General features: G+C 39.3%; 1 protein-coding gene across 1 annotated transcript in view; it reads right to left on the bottom strand.

Annotated features, from left to right (window-relative positions):
• Positions 1 to 19,101, bottom strand: part of PTPRR (protein tyrosine phosphatase receptor type R) — a 104,784-nt gene that overhangs the window by 79,612 nt on the left and 6,071 nt on the right. The window contains exon 2 of the mRNA XM_077775200.1: positions 12,365 to 12,627. Coding sequence (XP_077631326.1) covers positions 12,365 to 12,627 — 263 coding nt within the window. The remainder of the gene's footprint in view (positions 1 to 12,364; positions 12,628 to 19,101) is intronic.

Raw genomic sequence — 19,101 nt, 5'->3', positions numbered from 1 at the left:
AATAATTTTTATATTTTATACTATTAATTTTATATTATTATTTCAATAATATCTCTGTGTGTATGCTTCCAAAATATCTGTCAACCAAGCTCTTAGACTCAATCTGCCCATATAACAAAATACATGAGATCTCCCTCCCCAAACCCGGCATATGTATAATGCTTTATTGCTTACATTCTTTGATTGTTACCCATCGAACTAGAAATACATTCACTTTACTCTGAACTGCTTTAATACAGAAGCCCTTCCCTCACACCCTTTTCGGCCAGAATAGAAGCTGCTTCTATTGTTTTTTTCTATTAATTTCTGCCTCTGATACATTTAACACTTCATGAACTATGAGGATGGAGTGGACAATAAAACACTTTTAAAGTTGAAATACTACAATGTGAAGGCTGGTTTAAAAAGTGAAACAAATACTCTTTTCTACAAAACAGTGATGGAAAATCAAGCCATCGTTGCTATGGTCAAGATATAAAGATCACTTGTATCAAGAAATCGTATGGAAGAATTTTCCCTCTGTAAAAGATCCATGAGTATTTAAAAGTAAGACTGAATTTTTAAAATGCAGTTAGAAAAGTAAAAACAAGAGTAAGGGTAGTCACCTCATAAAAGCTCTACAAAATGTTCGAAGATGAAGTCTTGTCTTACCTGGAAAAATCTGCAATCTTGTTATTTGAGATCTCTGTTTAGATTTCTATGCCACTATTTCACATATACAAGATAATTCAACTGCATGTTTCATGCCCAAGTGTCTTGATTCATATCTGTGATGTAGTAACAGGTTCAGGATAGATCTCTTTAATTTTCAAGATTTATACATTAAACTGAGCAGAGGTCATATACTTTACAACTCATTGGTCACATAAAGTATTTGGAGAAATGAAGCACCCAGGAATGAAGTGGCAAGTGAGAAGTTTTCCATGTCCCATGTCTCACTTTCTAGAACTAAATGGACATTTCGGAGCTGAAATAGTTGAGCAAGGCTAACTTTGATGAGTAAGGCTAACTTTGTATTATTCAGTCAAAAATTTAAGAGTCCCTATTTTATCTGCGGAACTAGGAAGCATAGATAAATGAGTTCTTAGGAGATTTGACTTGTACATTTGGTGAGAGAGAGAGAGAGAGAGAAAAAAAAAAGAAGGGGGAAGGAGGTATTTGTGGAATCAGGGAAGGGGAGGAGAGGTGATGTAGAGGTAGTCTAGTCCCAGATGTCTGTGTTTTCTTCTATGGATGGGATGGGGGAAGGGAAATTTAAGGGGCACAGTACAGATTTGGAACAACTGCCTGGGGCAATGAGAAAGAGCTGACTGAAAAAGCAACAGATTATTGAGCAGTGTTGCGCAACCGCTGGAGACTTAACATGGCTAAGGGTGCACATTTGAGGTGTATTCTTTTAGGTTACACTAGGTCTTTGCGATTCTTTTTACATATTCATTGTAGTGGGCCCTTTAGCACTTGATCATTTCTTCGATCGTTATTGATTAAAGTGGAGTTAAAATTCCAGCTGGTTTCTCAGAATCCTTAGTCTACCTAAGGATTGCAATGGCAAATAAAACATAACAAGAATAAAACTAATCACTGAGGAAACTATATTCAGAGCAGGGGAATAAGGGTTTTTATGAGCTCCCCTTCCAGCCCCGCGGTGCAGTGTGATATCAAGGACATGAAGGACAGTGGCTCAGACTCTTCCCTCGTGGCATTTGACGAGGTCAGGCACCCCGCCAGCACCGGAGACTAACATCTGTAGGCCAAGGGGGAGATGATGCGGATCATCTGTTTTGCTTTGTTTCCGAAGTATTTCTTTCCATTAAATTAACCTAATTTTAAGGACTTGTTGTTTTTTTTTTCATACTGAAAGTTAACAAATATTCATGGAATATGTAGTAGGTGTCTGGTGTTGTGTTATAGACACCACTACGTGGGGAAATCAGAATCGAGAGAGAAAATGAGGTGAATGAGGACTAGGGCAGGCTGACTGGGGGTGCCTGGAAAAAGGAAGCATTATTGAGGCTCATATTCAAACCTCTGATTTAGAGTAAAAATTAGCTCCTGACTAAGAGGATTTATATCTTATAATGCATATTAGGCAATAATAATTTCGTATGACCCATTGTCTTTAAAATTACTTGTGGGTTGAATGAGAAGTGAAAATGATTGGATGCCAAGCATTGGTAGAAAGCACATCATATTTCCAAGTGTTCACACCAATTTGTTATTTCTCAAGTTACAGCTTTTTCATCACCACACTGGGACCTTTTTATAAACTACCTGTTAAAAAAGATTGTGTTTCTCCTCACAGAGAGGACTTTACAATCATGGATTTTTTTTAAAAACAAAAACAAGAACCAGCTTCTTTTTCCTAGTTTAGACTAGTTAAGAATGGCCTCAACATGCAGTTCTCCACTAGAGGGCACTATGTGCACATACTACGATCAGATGGGCTTTATCTAGGCTGGCTTCCAAATGTATCCAAGAACGGAGCCCTCCCTCCATGCTTAAATTACATCCAGATAATCAGGAAGCATTACTGAATGCCAATGACATTTTAACGTTTGTAATACACGTGCAGGTAAAACAATAACAACAACAACAAATCCATCACTTGAAAAATAATTTTGCTAGTCACCTGCTATGCGTGATCTGTGATATTTTTGTTTTTACTATTTTGCTATAGAAGCTGTATTAATAGCTGTATTAATAGCTGGGAAAATCTGATGAAAACACACTCATAGAAACTCACTTCTACGAAGTGGAAACTCACTTCGTAGGAAAACAATGTTTGAGCAGTCCAGAAAATGCACATAGTGGAACTCTGAGCTGTTACACATTTCAAAGAACTCCAGAGGCAACCATCTGCCTGCAAAGTAAAATCTCTTGACACAGTACAAACATTCAGAGCTGGTCTCTCTCAAAATAGGAAGAAAACGTACTCTGGGAATCATCTGTGCCTGCCCTGATTAAAATACTTCCACAGAAAAGGCCATTTCACCTAATTCTGTCAACCTGTACATCTAGATCTGGAACATGGTCCCCTAGCAAAGACTTGAAATCTCATTTGAAAAAGCCCTGCATTTAGTACTTTCTATAGCAAAACTCTAATTTGATCGATCACGAGTAGAAGAATTAGTGAGCCTGACAACATTATACCACAACAAGATCTTCTTTAGGGTCAGGACTACGGGAGAACTCTATAGAAACGCTGACATTATGCAGGGAGGGGGAGTAAGTACAATTTTCCCTAAAAATAGGTCATAGTCTACAAAATGGCTCTAAAAGTTCCCAGAAAAGAATTGGGCTTTTCCCTCCATCGCGGGAGCAGAAATGGAGACCACCAAGGAAAGCTGGAAGCCAGTGTCCAGGATCAGATTGCAAGTTAATGGGTGTTGAAAGATGGATCGGGATGGCATGCTGAGAATCTCTCTGATGAATCTCAGGACCTAAGAGCCCTTGTGATGGGTGGTCTGATGGAAGACACAGAGAGGAGGATCCAATGGCACTTACTCCTATTACTCCACCAGGGCCACCCAGGGAAAGGGAAGGTGCGGAGAAGAAAGGGGCTATTACAGGGACTGCCATCATAGCTACTTCTGGGTCTACACTCCTAGGTCACTGGGTCTCCATTGGGTCACTCAGCCACAAAGGCTCAACATTTCAGTCTGCTTGGAAAGAAGCTAGGTCTGTGCTTGCCAACAAGGGGTGGTCAGTTTTCCCCCACTTTTAATTCCTCCAAAATATATCTTAGCTTTTGTTCTTCTGTCCCTGGATTGTATCCCCTGCCATTTCTTTCATTAACCACTATTAACTTTTGTCTCGTGACTTGCCATTAATTTTTAGGCAGATTATGAAATTTTGGCCTCCATTTTCTTAATCTCAGTGGGTTTTTTTAAAAAAATAAGGAACACTTGAAAGTTCTTTTTTTTCTAACCCTGCAGAATCCCAACACACCTCCATAAAAATGCACCCATGTCTATCCTACAAATAAAGAGGAAAACAGCTTGATGTTCACTGTAAACAGAGGGCTTGTGCATGTTTCCAGGGCCTCCCCAACTCTGGATATCCCCATCAATGTACTTTCCAAGGATGTGATAATCAAAACTAAGGGAAGCTTAAGATGATATCAACTGTATCAGCTAGGAGGAGGTAGAACATAGTGGTTATGTGCAATTTATGTTGGATTACCACCGGGCCTCTAGAGTGGGAACAACCAGATGCAGGAAAGGCTGAGACAGACTGGCAGTGAGATGGGCACCCTCCATTTTGAGTGTTTTGAATCTATCTCACAGAATTGAAATCTACTTGTTTAGAATCTGAAAAACATTCAGAAAGCCAAGCATGAAATCTGCTAAGAAGAATAACAATAAGACACCCCATAATATACCTACTAAGTATATACATTGATTTGTAACCTATTTTTTACTTATTTTCAATAGAATATAGAAATGTGCTCCCCCAACTCTCCAAGATGGTACTTGTTAGGAATACAGCATCTGGAGCCAGATTGCTTGGGTTCAAATTCTATTTGTCACTCTCACAGCCCCAGTACATTTACTATTATGTTATTTGGCCAGCAACTTAATCTGAGTAGTTAGCTCCTCACCATTAGGAGGGACTAATAAGTCCCTTATGAGGATTAAATGAAATAATGCAAGTATAGTGTCAATAACTCTTATTGAATTGTTTTGATTAACATTACCAGGAGTTAAATTAGGATTATTTTCTAAACGGTTGTTACATGTTATGTTATGATCCTCATATTGTCAGACTGAAAAAAATGAGTCGTGGTTGATAGACAGTGTTGGGTGGTGCTGGGTCATAGGTCCCATCAGAATGACGGGTGCTGATTTGAGGGAGGCTATCGATGTGTATCACAGGCAAGATCAAGGAAGCCTGGAGTGTAAACCTAGCTCTGTTGTAACTAACGTCATCACCTTTGACCAGTGTAGTGATGTTGTTTGCGCCCCACCCAGATCACCTTTACCAGGCTGTTGCCCCTCCTTTCCCCTCCCCCACTGCTGGAGTATTGGCGGTGAATGGCACACAGCTGCCACCTCTCTGGAGAATCACCCTCGGCTGATGGGAGTGGCCTAGGCCAGAGGTGCCTAAAAAGTTATGCCTCCATGAGCCCCAGGATGGCCTGAAATCAACGGCTGACTGACATGGCGGTACAGATGGCCACCCTGTTTGCCTGGAGGTGGAACAACTGTTCATGAGGTACCACTCATGCTCCAGGTCTCCCTGTCTGAACAGGCTGAGACCCCTACTTTCCTTTAGGCTTCTCCTGAGAGCATCGTTTCAATAAATCACTTGGACAAGATTCCTTATCTTAGGCTATGCTTTTCTCACTTAAGACCTACAACAGAAGATTCTAGGTTTTAGTTTCACTAGAGAGAAAATGATGGGTCTATGTCATGAACACAGATTTTAATTTCCAGAGTATTTTTGTATTCGGAAACGTTGTACCTTGACATTCAATTGTGTCCATTCTACTCCTTCCTTTTCTTATATTTCCCAAAGGGAGATTAGTTGAAGAGTAATTAGGTATCTTCTAAGTCAAAATTTTTGAGCACTGAAATGTTTCTCCACTAGGGAGAGCAGGGGACAGAAGTCAGAACATTCCACTTTGCCTAGAGGAAATGATAGTAAACGAAACTTTTAGTTTAGATGTAAAATACTCAGCATTTTCTTGGCCAGGCCCATGTTTCCATTGCTTCCACTGCTGCAGGTATCTTTTTAGCTTTGATAGAAATCTCCCAGGTTCAGCCTAAAAAAACCTTGTTTTTTAAAACTTGTTTAATTTTTTTAATGTTTATTTATTTTTGAGAGAGTGACAGAGTACAAGCAGGGGATGGTCAGAGGGAGAGGGAGGCATAGAATCTGAAGCAGGCTCCAGGCTCTGAGCTGTCAGCACAGAGACAGATGGAAGGCTCGAACTCACAAACTGCGAGATCATGACCTGAGCCGAAGTCAGGCAATTAACTGACTGAGCCACACAGGCACCCCTAAAAGTCCTTGAAAGTCACATAGCTAGGTGTTACATCATCATCTGCACATTTATGGACACCCAAAAGAAACCATATCATGGTAGAGTTAAAGAAAAGTTAGAGAATGTTCATTTGTTATGGGTATTGGCAACACTTGGGGGCCTGTGGAGGCCTCAGTTGTGGTAGAGGACCTCCATTAATACCACATTCCTATTGGCCCATTAACTGATCACCGAGGAAAACAAGTCAGAAGGAGTGAGGGTGCCCTCTCACAAGAAGACGCCTTTCTGAACTGTTCCTTAACTGTCCTTGCTCACTTTTATTTCTAATGGAAAATCAAATTAAGAAATAGTATGAATCTACCTGCCTGCCTGTTAATTTCCTTTGTATAAAATTGGCTGTTAGTCATACAGTAACATAAAGAAGAAATTTGTAGGAATCTGTATTTACCAATTCTCTGCTTTCCCAAGTGTAGGAAATGTATCATTCTAGGGTCAGATGTGATCTTTTGGTTACTGGACATTTAAGAATGTGGTTTGTATACATTTCCCTTGAGAGTGACAGGTGGGGAATTTGAGGAGGGCCGGGATAGGCCAAGAGAAGAGGGAACAGGAGCCAGCTCTGGCCTCATGTTGTGTCAGCACGTGACCTTTGTTGTCCAGCTGAACTATCACCAGACCTATGCAAGGCACATGATATTCTCCTCATCAGAGGTGAGCAAACAAGTCTGGGTTTTGTATGCAGTAGGTGTGGGGCAGGCCTCTGAATGCACCTCTTCAATTCATGGAGTCACCTTGGGAAATGAACTCATCAGTTAGATGAGAACAGATTAAAAAAATTTTTTTATGTCTTTATTTTATTTTGAGAGACAGAGACAGAGAGCAAGCATGGGAGGGGCAGAGAGACAGGGAGACAGAATCTGAAACAGGCTCCAGGCTCTGAGCTGGCTGTCAGCACAGAGCCCATCACGGGGCTCGAACCCATGGACTGTGAGATCATGATCTGAGCCGAAGTTGGATGCTTAACGGACTAAGCCATCCAGGTGCCCCAGATGAGAACAGATTTAATATTACTGATAGTTGTTAGATTACACTAAATGGGTAAAATTTATAAACAGATTTATCAATAGGATGAGAAAAACTGTAAGTTAATTGACAGTTTAAAAAACTTTTATGAAAAACATAAAATAAAAATATTTATGATGTGAAATGTCAAAGTTTCAACTTTCTTGAGTTCAAAAATATAGCTGAGCTAGAACCGGCTCATGGAATGAGGTCACAGGAAAAAAGAAAACAAAGCAGAAGGAATACTAGATTTCCTTTTCCTTCTCAAAGGCAAAATGGCATTTTATATTGATTGTTAATTAAAAAAAAATGTTTATTCTTATTTTGAAAGAAAGAGAGAGAGAGTGCGTGCAAGCACATGAGCAGGGGAGGGCCAGAGAGAAGGTGAGAGAAAATCCCAAGTAGGCTCCTGGCTGTCAGCAAAGGGCCTGCTGTGATGCTTGATCCCACGAACCCTGATACCCTATTCGAGCTGAAATCAAGAGCCGAGTGTTCAACCAACTGAGCCACTTAGGTGCCCCGCGATTGTTAATTTTATTGTATCTTTGAAAAAAGGCAGAACAGATATTATCAGGCCTGTTTTGTACATTGCAGAAACTATACAACAAAGGACTCCATCAACTTTTTGAATCACTTGTTTCGTGAATGTCAGAAGCAACGTTAGCACAGAGACTTGGCCCCGTAGTTTATCGTTAGGCTACTTGTTCTTGTGGAAACATATGAGATCTCCAGATGAAAAAGCACATTAATTAATAAAGTCCATAATGTTCTTCTAGTGTTTACAGTGTACCAGGGTCACAGGAAACAAGGCAGACACAAGAGCTTTTAGAGCCTCTACCTGTCCCGAAGGGTCTTCCACGCTGGCGAAGGGACAGGACAAGCTACTTGAAAACCAGTGTTAGTTTCTGAATAATTATTCTTTAATGAAAATAAGAATGCACTGCTGGAGGAGCAGTGCGTGTGAAAATTCAGGGGTGTTAAGAATCCCTGTGGGTATGGATAAGTGTCACAGCCAATGGTAGGAGGTAAGTTTTGGCTGGGACTTTGAGACTAGAGATAGACAGAAGGAGAGAGAAGAGGGTCCAGGCGAACAAAGATGCAGATGTAAACAGGAACATAACACACTGGAGAACAGACCGGATGAAATGGAAGGTGTAGTTTGGGGGAAGCGGCAAACATATTTGGAGAGAAGGATCAAGGTCTGATAGTACAGGAGCTCTGAGGCCCAGCAAGCTGCTCTGTGCCTTCACCTGTAGGCACAGGGGAGCTTTTGAGGATTTTTACACAGCAGGACTGTCGCAGCAGAATAAATCTGAAGAGTGTATGGTATGAATTGAAGAAGGAGAGAAGAGGATTAGATCAGGCAGAGAAGATGAAATAAAATGAAATATATAACATGTGCTAGTCCTGGTATTATTCTTATGATCACCAGACACAGTAATTCAAATAAGAACAAATGAGATCTGGGCCTGGGGTGATGGTTACAAAAAGAGAAATCAATAATGAGAAAATGCAAGGAGCAAGAATCAATGTGATATGGGGACTAGTTGGAAACTATTCCTTTATCTTCACAATTTTCAGGATATATTCTTTGTGTTCAGGTAAAGCATACACATTTAGCCTCTATATTTTCTTTTACTTATTTATTATTTTTAAATTATACTTTATTATTAATAATGTCACTGGAATAGATTCTCTCCATCAGAGATGAGAGATTTATATGGCATGACCCAAAATATTTTGGGGACAAGTGACTCAGAGTTCAGCCTCTATGGTCTCATGGTGATTTTAATGAAGCCAGACTTCCAAGCAATAAACAAAGGATTATTATTTCACTACAGAATCAGGAGATGGAGGGATATAAAACACAAGTCTATTTTAAAGACACCGTTAGAGCATATAAGCATAAATTAAGTTTGAAGGCTTTTAAAACTCTCAGAAATGTTTTCTGGCTGAACGGAACACTACATCGGTCATATTTTACCACTCTTGACACATCACTATGCCATCTTAGCAGGGGGTTATGGCAGAAAAAATGAGGTGAGAATAGAGGAAGAAGGGGTGCTGGGAAAAGCAAAGTGTTTTCCTACAATCACTGGAAGCTCACCTGCGAGTTATTCATTATAACATTAATCATTCATTCATTCATGCAAGCCATTTATTTCCAGCAGCTGTTGCTTTTCAGGGATTATGTTCTACACGTAAGAGGCAAAGGGACCGTTAAACCATGTATGTGTCCTTAAGAAGCCTAGTCTATGGGTAAGATAGATTAGTTTTACCTACACTTGAGAAGTGCTGTAAATATTGTATGCACACAGGCTGTGGAGCTAAAGTAGAGGGGGGCTGAGGAGATGAAGCTGAATGAGGGGGGCTAGAGGAAAAAGGAGAAGGGAGTACAGGGAGCTTGGCATGGCTTCTAGAAGGAAGTGACATTTGAATTCCCCTCTCCAGATGCACTTCCTACTCCCCACTCCCTCTCCTCACCTTGGACCCACCTCCCTAAGTAATCCTGCCACAACCACCTCTTCTCTTGCTACCTTTCACATGGAGAGCTCAAATCGTCCTCTCTGAAGGGGCTTGGAAGCTAAGGCAAGAAAGGAATGTATGTGGGAACCTAGCAGTGGGCACTCGAGAGCCAGAAGGGAAGTGTCTTAGAGGCCAAAAGAAGAAAAGGATTTAGAAGGAAGTAGACATTGGTGCTCGATGAGAAAAGAAATGAAATATGTGCTTTGGATTTGGTGTTCAGACCATTGATAAATTTATAAGTGTGCAAATAACAAGGATTAAAGTTTGAAAAAGATCAATGAGGCAACAAATACACTCCACTCTATTAATAAGACACTCCTCTGAGAAAGGAAGGAGAGACAGCAACCAGAGAAGGAATTGGATTAAAGAAGCTTCTTTGATACAAGAGAATCAATGCTGAAGGGGCAGCATTATCAAAGAGGACACAGTGGCAAACGGAGAAGGAAAATTGATGGAGTGAGCTATCAGGGATGGGAGTGACTGACCAAGCCCTTGTGGACAGAAGAGCTTTCCCCTCCTCTGAGGTGGGAAGAAAGTGGGCAGTGACAGGTGGGGATGAGGGGAAGTTTGTAGACCAGGTGGCAGGGAATCTCTCTGACACTGATTACACACTTACTCTGCTAGAGTCCCCACATGGACCATAAAGATGAGTAAGACACCATCCCTGCACCCTCCCTTCTCAAACATTCACTTCATTTAAATGAATAAAGGCATAGTTAACCTTATGCTGCTTGAAATCCAAACATGCCCAGCAGCAGTGGCCGACAAAAGGCAGGATTCTGGCAATAGGTACTTCCTGGAGGATTTCACCACTGGCCTGGCTTAGAATTGGCAGCACATGATAATAAAAGTTAATGTGACTTTCAGGTAGTTTTATTATCATCTTTAAATCATCTGTAGAAAATGACCACCTTATTGCTTTCACCAGAGCGGATCTCTTCTGCCACTGGGCCCACCACCAATACTCAGATACCGGCTTTGAGGTTTCACTTTGAAGCAAATCAATGCATAAAACTAATTTGAGTGACAGAAGCGAAAGAGCCTGAAGGAAGCAAAGAAGTCAAGTGCAACCCCTTCATATTACAGATGAAGAGAGTAAGGCCCAGATAGATTAATTACGTACATGAAGCCCCTCAATCCAGCAATGGGCAGAGCTGGTTCTGAAATCCAGTTCTGATGTCCTGGTTAGTCTCCAGGAGAACATTCCATCTTGTCTACAGCCGTGTTGTGGTACCCAACTAAGAAAATGGCACCTGGAGACTCACATGGATCCGTCAGGAAACCAATGAGTATGTGAGGGGATGAGGAAGGAAGGAAGACTTGATTGCTCTCTGTTTTTCTTTTGTTATGGAGTTGAAGTGTTTTCCCTTTATAGGACTTTAGAGATCACTGCAACAAATCCCTTTCTTTTTACTTCATTCATTGTTTTGACAATATTTCAAACAGTTTGAATGACCACTTTGGTCTTCTGAAGTTGTTATATTTTCTGAAGGGATGTGGTGTGTGTGTGTGTGTGTGTGTGTGTTATGGGAAATATATTTAAAGATGTGATCTGAAAACCTAAGGCAACAAAAAGGACAGTGATAAAAAATATAGGAAAATAAGAGGAGAATGAATCAATGGAGTTGTACCTTTAAAGCCTCTCAGTTCCCTCACTACCTTCACATGCAGTGTTGGATATAATATCAAACACTTTGTTTTGAGAGAGAGAGAGAGAAATAGAGAGGGAGTGAATGGGGGAGAAGGGGAGAGGGATAGAGAGAAAAAGAAAGAGAATCCTAAGTAGGCTCTATACTCACCATGGAGCCCAGTGCAGGCTCGATCCCACAACCCGGGGATCATAACCTGAGCCAAAATCGTGTCATGTGCTTAGCCAACGGAGCCACCCAAGTGCCCCATTCATATTTTAAACATAAACATGCAGGCTCTTATTTTAAGGAATAACATGGGAAAGCTTTACTTAATGTTTTTGGGGAAGTAAAGAATTAGCTCCTTTATGGGCCTTAGGCATCCTGGTTTTCATATGTTGGCTTTGCTTTATGTGAAAATGTGTCAATATAAGTACATCACAAAGGCAGGTAAGGCAAAAAAATCAATGTCATGGAATTTGAAATTTACTATTTGCTCAGAAGAAGCAGTGAGAAAACTTTATAAAAAATGATTTTTGGGGTGCCTGGGTGGCTCAGTTGGTTAAGCATCCAGCTCTTGATTTTGTCCCAGGTCATGATCTCACAGTTTGTGAGTTCAAGGTGTGCATCAGGCTTTGTGCTGATGGTGTGGAGCCTGCTTGGAATTCTCTATCTCTTTCTCCCTTTCTCTCTGCCCCTTCCTTGCTTACACCTTCTCAAAATAAACAAATAAATGAAACTTTAAAAAAATTGAGTTGTGACAATGATTCTTCCCACTTTACTTCAAACAATGTGGACTTTGATAGGAAATACCTTAAGTTTATTCCTAGTCCTTCTATCTTCCAAAGTTTTGGTGACAATTAAAGGAGATAGTGTTATGTTACATCAGCAGCCCTCAAAAGGTACTCAGTAAATGATTATAGAAGCTGTCGTTTTGTTGAAGATAACCTTGGATTGAGTCTCCACTAGCTAAATGGAATCTGATGTAACTAAAATATTTTTGTAACATAGATTCTTTGTAACATAGTAAGATTGTGATGAGCAATTTTAAATCCAATATGGCAATCTCTCTGGTTCTATCATTTTTAATTGGTGAATAATCTTTAAAAACAACAACAACAACAAAAGGAAGCTGTAGGGGGTTATATGGAAAAGCTCTTACCTCTCCTGAAGTCCTATGGGCTTCATTTTGAAAGGAGAAGGGCAAACAGCGGTGGTAGCTTTGATCTCAGGAGTGTATCGACCTTGAGGGTCCACAACCACATTCAGCACCTTTGGGGCTTGCTCGGGCTGGACCATGCTGTTGACTGCCTTTGCCTCAGACTGTGTTGGCGGTAACGTGATGGGTGAGAGGTGGATCTCCTGATTTTTCTCTTTATCTTGTCTCAAGGCAAACTGAAACTTTTCTTTTAATCTGTAAAGAATCTATAGAGGGAGATATAAAGTCTTGCTGTCATATTTTTTCACACTAAACAACGAAATATAATCTCTTCCAACCCAACCAAGAAGACAAACTAAAATGAAGGTTCAATGATAATACAACTAATCAAAGACTTCCAGAATGATTTCTCAGTTTAAGTATATTGAGATTTTTTCCCCAAAAAGGATATAACTGCTATTTCCAGTTGTTAAACAAATGTGTTAATGGATCTATTCTTCAAATACATATTCAAAAGAAAATTTGGATAATTTTATAAAACTGCCAGATGTCAGTTGGATCACATGCAAATCTTGACTCAAAATGACTGAAATGGAAGGCTAATAGCATAGCCATGAGATATGGGCTGACGACATTTACAGAAACAGAGGTCTGCATCCAGTACAACGTGGGAGAAGAAAAGCTTGTAAAATATTAATGAAAAAATGGTTATGTTATCAATCATAATTTCTTATCTTATAAATATCTACACTAGCCATGTATTAACTTGAATATCTGATAACTTCTTAAAAATTTAAATGTAGGGCACTTACCAAAGAGTAATTTGGACAATCAGAATTTCATTTCTTACCTTTCCCCTTTTTAATTTTTTTTTAAATTTAATGTTTATTTATTTTTAAGAGAGAGAGAGATGCAGAGTGCAAGTGGGGAGGGGCATAGAGATAGACACACACAGAATCTGAAGCAGGCTCCAGGCTCTGAGCTGTCAGCACAGAGCCTGACTTGGCTCGAACTTGAGAACCGTGAGATCATGACCTGAGCAGAAGGTGGGTGCTTAACCGACTGAGCCACCCAGACGTCCCTCTCCCTTTTAATTTTTAAAGCATGTAGGTAAAAGCAAACATATTACTTTCCTCCATTCTCAGAACCCTTTCTAGCATTCTAGAAATGCTAGAAATGCTAATTCACTTCAGAAATGGCAGGATTGTCATTTTCAAACTTTTAAAGGAATTGGGCTGATTTAGCTGGGACCCTCCATGGACTGAATTGCGAGAGAGTAGAATTTGTCTTTTGCATCCTCAGGCTTCTCTTTTAGTAAGTTTTACTTTTTTTGTTTTATTTAATTTTTTATTTTTAATTTATTATTTAATTCTATTTTATAGAGAGGGAGAGAGTGTGTAAGCAAGGGATGGGGCAGAGGGAGAGAATCTTTTTTTTTTTTAAGTGTTTATTTATTTATTTTGAGAGAGAGAAAGCTCAAGTTGGGGAAGGGCAGAAAGCAAGAGTGAGAGAGTCCCAAGTAGGCTCCAAGCTGTAAGCTCAGACTTACAGAGCTGAAATCTAAAGTCAGACACTCAACTGACTGAGCCACCCAGGCACCACTATTTAAGTTTTTTTAAAGATTATTTTATCTTTTCTAGTTTTATTGAGATGTAATGGACATATAACATTGTATAGTTTCAGGCATACAATATAATGATTTGATATTTTTTCTTCTCTTGATGCCGACTCTTCTACTCCAATTCCCACAGAAACTAGATGCCCTTGGGGTGCCTGGGTGACTCAGTTGGTTAAGTGGCAAGCTCTTGGTTTCAGTTCAGGTAATGATCTCATGGTTCATTGTGTTGGACTCTGCACTGACAGTGCAGAGCCTGCTTGGGATTCTCCCCTTCTCTCTCTCTGCTCCTCCTCTGCTCTCTCTCTCTCTCTCAAAATAAATAAACTTAAAAAAAAAAAAAGAAACTAGATGCCTTGTATTTCTTCAAGTATGTTCTCAGGAAGTGACTTGATAAGTTAATGCACATTAAGAGGTGACTTAACCCATTGAATGTAATTACAGTACTGATAATGTCTGTATTTTAAAAATTTTAGGCCAACTGAACTCCCTTGTTTAATATCTGAAATCCATTAGCTGAATGAGTGATATTTTAGGGGAGAGGGCTTTCTTGGCACTGTTCAATCACATTCACTCTAGTTCTAAGGCTAAGTTTTTCTTTCCCTTTCTTTCAAATTTCCTTTAAATTCTAGCCATTTCTATATTTGAAATCTACTGGAAAGATACAGAATCTATCTATCTATCTATCTATCTATCTATCTATCTATCTATATTTTGTTAAAGAATTAATAAACAGAAAAATTAAATTAAGAAAGAAATAATCTGAAATTATGGAGAAGATAAATACCTTTGAGTATGTATTTCAGGAAAATTTTAGAAAGTATTTGTCTAGTGTTCTCAAAATACGTTGGTAACACTTCTGGGTAATTACCTGAGGAAAATGAAAACACTAATTCGAAAAGACATATACATCCCTATGTTTATTGCAGCATTACTTACAATAGCCACGATATGGAAGCAACCTCAGTGTCCATCTATAGATGGACAAAGAAGATGACATATATACACAGTGAAATATCACTCAATCATAATGTTTTTTTTAAAATTTTTATTTCTGAGAGAGAGAGAGCATGAGCAGGGGAGGGTCAGAGAAAGAGGGAAATACAGAATCTGAAACAGGCTCCAGGCTCTGAGCTAGCTGTCAGCATAGAGCCCGACGCGGGGCTCAAACCCACAAACCAGGAGATAATGACCTGAGCCAAAGTCGGACGCTTAACCAGCTGAGCTACCCAGGAGCCCCTCAGCCATAAAAAAGAATAAAAGCTTGTTGTTTGCAATAACATGGATGAATCTAGCGTGTATTATGCTAAGTGAAATAAATCAGAGAAAGACAAATACCATACAATTTCAATTATACGGGGAATCTAAAAAACAAAACCAGGGGCGCCTGGGTGGCTTAGTCGGTTAAGCATCCGACTTTCGCTTAGGTCATGATCTCGCGGTTCGTGGGTTGGAGCCCCGCGTCGGGCTCTGTGCTGACTGCCAGCTCAGAGCCTGGAGCTTGTTTCAGTCTGTGACTCCCTGTCTCTCTGACCCTCCCCTGCTCACGCTGTCTCTCTCTCTCTCTCTCCTAGAAATAAATAAAACATTAAAAAAAAATAAAAATAAAAAACAAAACCAATGAATAAAGAAAGAAACAGAAGCAGACTCATAAATACAGAGAAACGTGAAGAGGATTAAGAGGTACCAACTTCCATTTACAAAATAAGTAGGTTACAGAAGCATAGGCAATACAGTCAATAACATTGTATGGTGACAGTGGTGATTATGCTTATCCTGATGAGCACTGAGTAATGTATAGAACGGTTGAATCACTATGTTGTTCACCTGAAACTAATACACATTGTATGTCAACTTTACTACAATAATAAAAATAGAACATGGTTAAGATGGGCAAAAAATATTTTGTTAGTCTTTTTAACAAAATAAGATAAAAAATCAAAATGAAGCAAAAACACAACAATGTAAGGTGACAGGTATCAGACGGAGATGAAGAAGAAAAGAATTTAAAAAGTTGAAAACTCGGGAGCAGGATGAAAATCTTTCTTTTTTTTATATAATTTTCTAAACCTTTATTAGAGTGTGAGCAGGGGAGGGACAGAGAGAGAGGGAGACACGGAATCCGAAGCAGGTTCCAGGCCCTGAGCTGTCAGCACAGAGCCCAACATGGGGCTTGAACTCATGAACCGTGAGATCATGACCTGAGCTGAAGTCAGATGCTCAACCAACTGAGCCACCCAGGAGCCCCAGGATGGAAGTCTTTTAAGCAGTAAAGAATGGAAACGACAATGCAGAAAACATAGCCAGCGGCATATGTGTCAAAGTTAGGAGATTGTCTGGAATATATAGCAAAGAGATAAAGAGAAGAAGATGAAAACAAGAGAAACCTTGGAATAGGGAAATCAGAGAAAAGCCTCTGTGAATGATAATCTAGACTAAGTGAAAGAGCAGCGAATCATTCAGAACTATTTTTCAGTGCCCACATATCATCACATATTGTGAGAGCTATCAAGGATTCTGCTATGAACAAAATAAGCTATATCCTGTTGTCATGGAGTTAGGGATATGGAATGAAAAACGTTCTCAGTCAAAAAAACATGCCAGTTGAAAGAAGAATAAATGTGAAGAGAAAATGGAACAGTTTTTATGACTGAGAGAAAAATACATTTACAAAAAAAATGCATGAATTCCACACCTCAATAAATTGAAGTTCATGTGAATGAAGCCAACAGAGTGTCTCAAATATATCAGGTCTCAGGAAATATACTACCTGTGTACATTTCCTGGAAAAAGTTCACTCAAAGTCATGAGGAAGAGGACTCAAAATTAAGAACTGAATAACTATAAATTGTGATATAAAGGGGAGTTTGGAATTAAGTAAAAATGAGTGAAAATGAAATTTAATTATGTCTCAGGTCCAACATCTCAGATTATAACAAGAGAGAAGTTTGGGCAGAGAGGTAAGAAATAGGAGTGATTATACATTAACTCTTATTTTTATTTATTTATTTGTTTGCTTGTTTGTTTTATTCTCACATTAGATAACATACAGTATAGTCTGGGCTTCAGGAGCAGAATCCAGTGATTTATCACTTACATATGACACCCAGTGCTCATCTCAACAAGGGCCCATCTTAATGCCCATCACCCATTTTCCATCCCCTCCTCCCACCCCCATTAACCCTCAGTTTTTTCTCTGTATATTTAAGAGTCTTTTATAGTTTGCCTCTGTCTCTCTCTCTCTGTCTTTTTTTAAATCTTATTTTTCCTTTCCTTCCCTTATGATCATCTGTTAAGTTTCTCAATTCCACATATGAGTGAAATCTTCTGATACCTGTCTTTCTTTGACTGACCTATTTCGCTTTGCATGATACCTTCCAGTTCAGTCCATGTTGTTGCAAATGGCAAGATTTCATTCTTTTTAATTGCCGAGTAGTATTCCATTGTGTTTGTGTATATTCATCAGTTGATGGACCTTTGGGCTCTTTCCATAATTTGGCTATCATTGATAGTGCTGCTATAAACATTGGGGTGCATGTGCCCCCTAAGTGACTTTTAAATTAGGGATACAGAAAGAATTGGAGTTAGAATGGTCACTATAGGTCCTTCTGACTTAATTATACATTGAAAAAATTACAGTCCAGTTGAATCATGTGGATTGCCCAAAGTCAGCAGTGGCAGATCCAAATCCCGGAGCAGATCTGCCTTGCAGATCCATGCACTTTCCACCCCTTTACAATTCCTCTGGTGTTGCTCTTCACCATTCCGTCATTCTTAATGATTGACTCTGCCATCACCTCTGCTGCAGATTGGTTCTCACCACTGGATTCAACACCACCAAATCTAAGAGTATATCTTTTGTGTATTGAAGTCTCTCTTTAAGGAAAACACTGAAGATAAATATCCTTACCCTGTGCACGATACCTAAGGATTGGGAGGTTTTTAATTTACTGCTTCTCTTCAATTTTCATAACCCTCAACAGGCACTTTACCACCACTCTGCACAAACAAAATCCTAGAAACACTCGAACAGTACCAATCCGATAACACAAGAATGCTAAGTTAAATACATAATTATTAAAAGATGAGGCAATAGAATTTAACATGGGGTATCTTTTTTATTTATTTTTATGGATTATTTTAAAAAATATTTATCTACTTAAGTAATCTCTACACCAAACATGGGGCTCAAACTCACGACCCTGAGACTAAGAATAGCATGCTTTTCTGTCTCAGCCAGCCAGGTGTCCCTAGCTTTTTATTTCTTAATTGGAAGCCAGTTATTTTTCTGAATGAGAAGGGAAACAAATATATCTTCACAAAAATATCTTTAATAAAAGATAATACATGTATTTCCTTAGTTCATCACATCGGAATATAATATGTACGTCAGAACATTTGATTGCCTGTTTACATTTGGGTTTTGGAGAAGCATATTTTCATTTTCAAAAATGGAATATTTGGAGAAACATAGTTCCATGTTTAAAATGAAAATTTAGAGAGCAAATATTCATTTCCAAAAATGAAAACGAGAAAGCCAAGGAAATATCAGCTTTCTCAATAGCTCCTGACAGGTCACTTTTATGATTATATTGGTGTGGAAGTAGCTCGAGTCCAAAGTCCTTCTTTACTTCATGAGTTTATGTTCTTGCTGAAGAACCTTTGCCACATATTTTACAGTCATTGGTTTACTTCATCGCCGGTTATAGGTCAGCTTTTTAATCTATGTCATATGTATACAAACTGACTCCTAGGCCTTTGATTAGGGAAAAGCAGAACTCGGAGAATATATAATGCTTACAAGACACTTTAAAATATATTCAAGGGTGAGGGCACCTGGGTGACTCAGTTGGTTGAGCATCCAACTCTTGATTTCAAATCAGGTCATGATCCCAGTGTTGTGGATTGCGTCCTGTGGCAGGCTCTGCACTGAGCATGGGACCTGCTCAAGATTCTCAATATCTCTCTCTCTCTCTCTCTCTCTCCCTCTCCCCCATTTTGTCTTTCTCTCTTTCTCTAAAATTAAAAAAAAATACTCGAGAGAGACTGGGCTGACAAAATATGGGAAGAATGGAAGATGTTGTTACCTGGTGATAGTGATGTGGTCATGGAATTAAGTTGTAAG

The sequence above is a fragment of the Crocuta crocuta genome, unplaced genomic scaffold, assembly GCF_008692635.1.
Source record: "Crocuta crocuta isolate KB4526 unplaced genomic scaffold, BGI_CrCroc_1.0 scaffold97, whole genome shotgun sequence".
In the NCBI taxonomy this organism is placed as follows: domain Eukaryota; kingdom Metazoa; phylum Chordata; class Mammalia; order Carnivora; family Hyaenidae; genus Crocuta; species Crocuta crocuta.
This window is presented reverse-complemented; position numbering and strand designations above follow the sequence as displayed.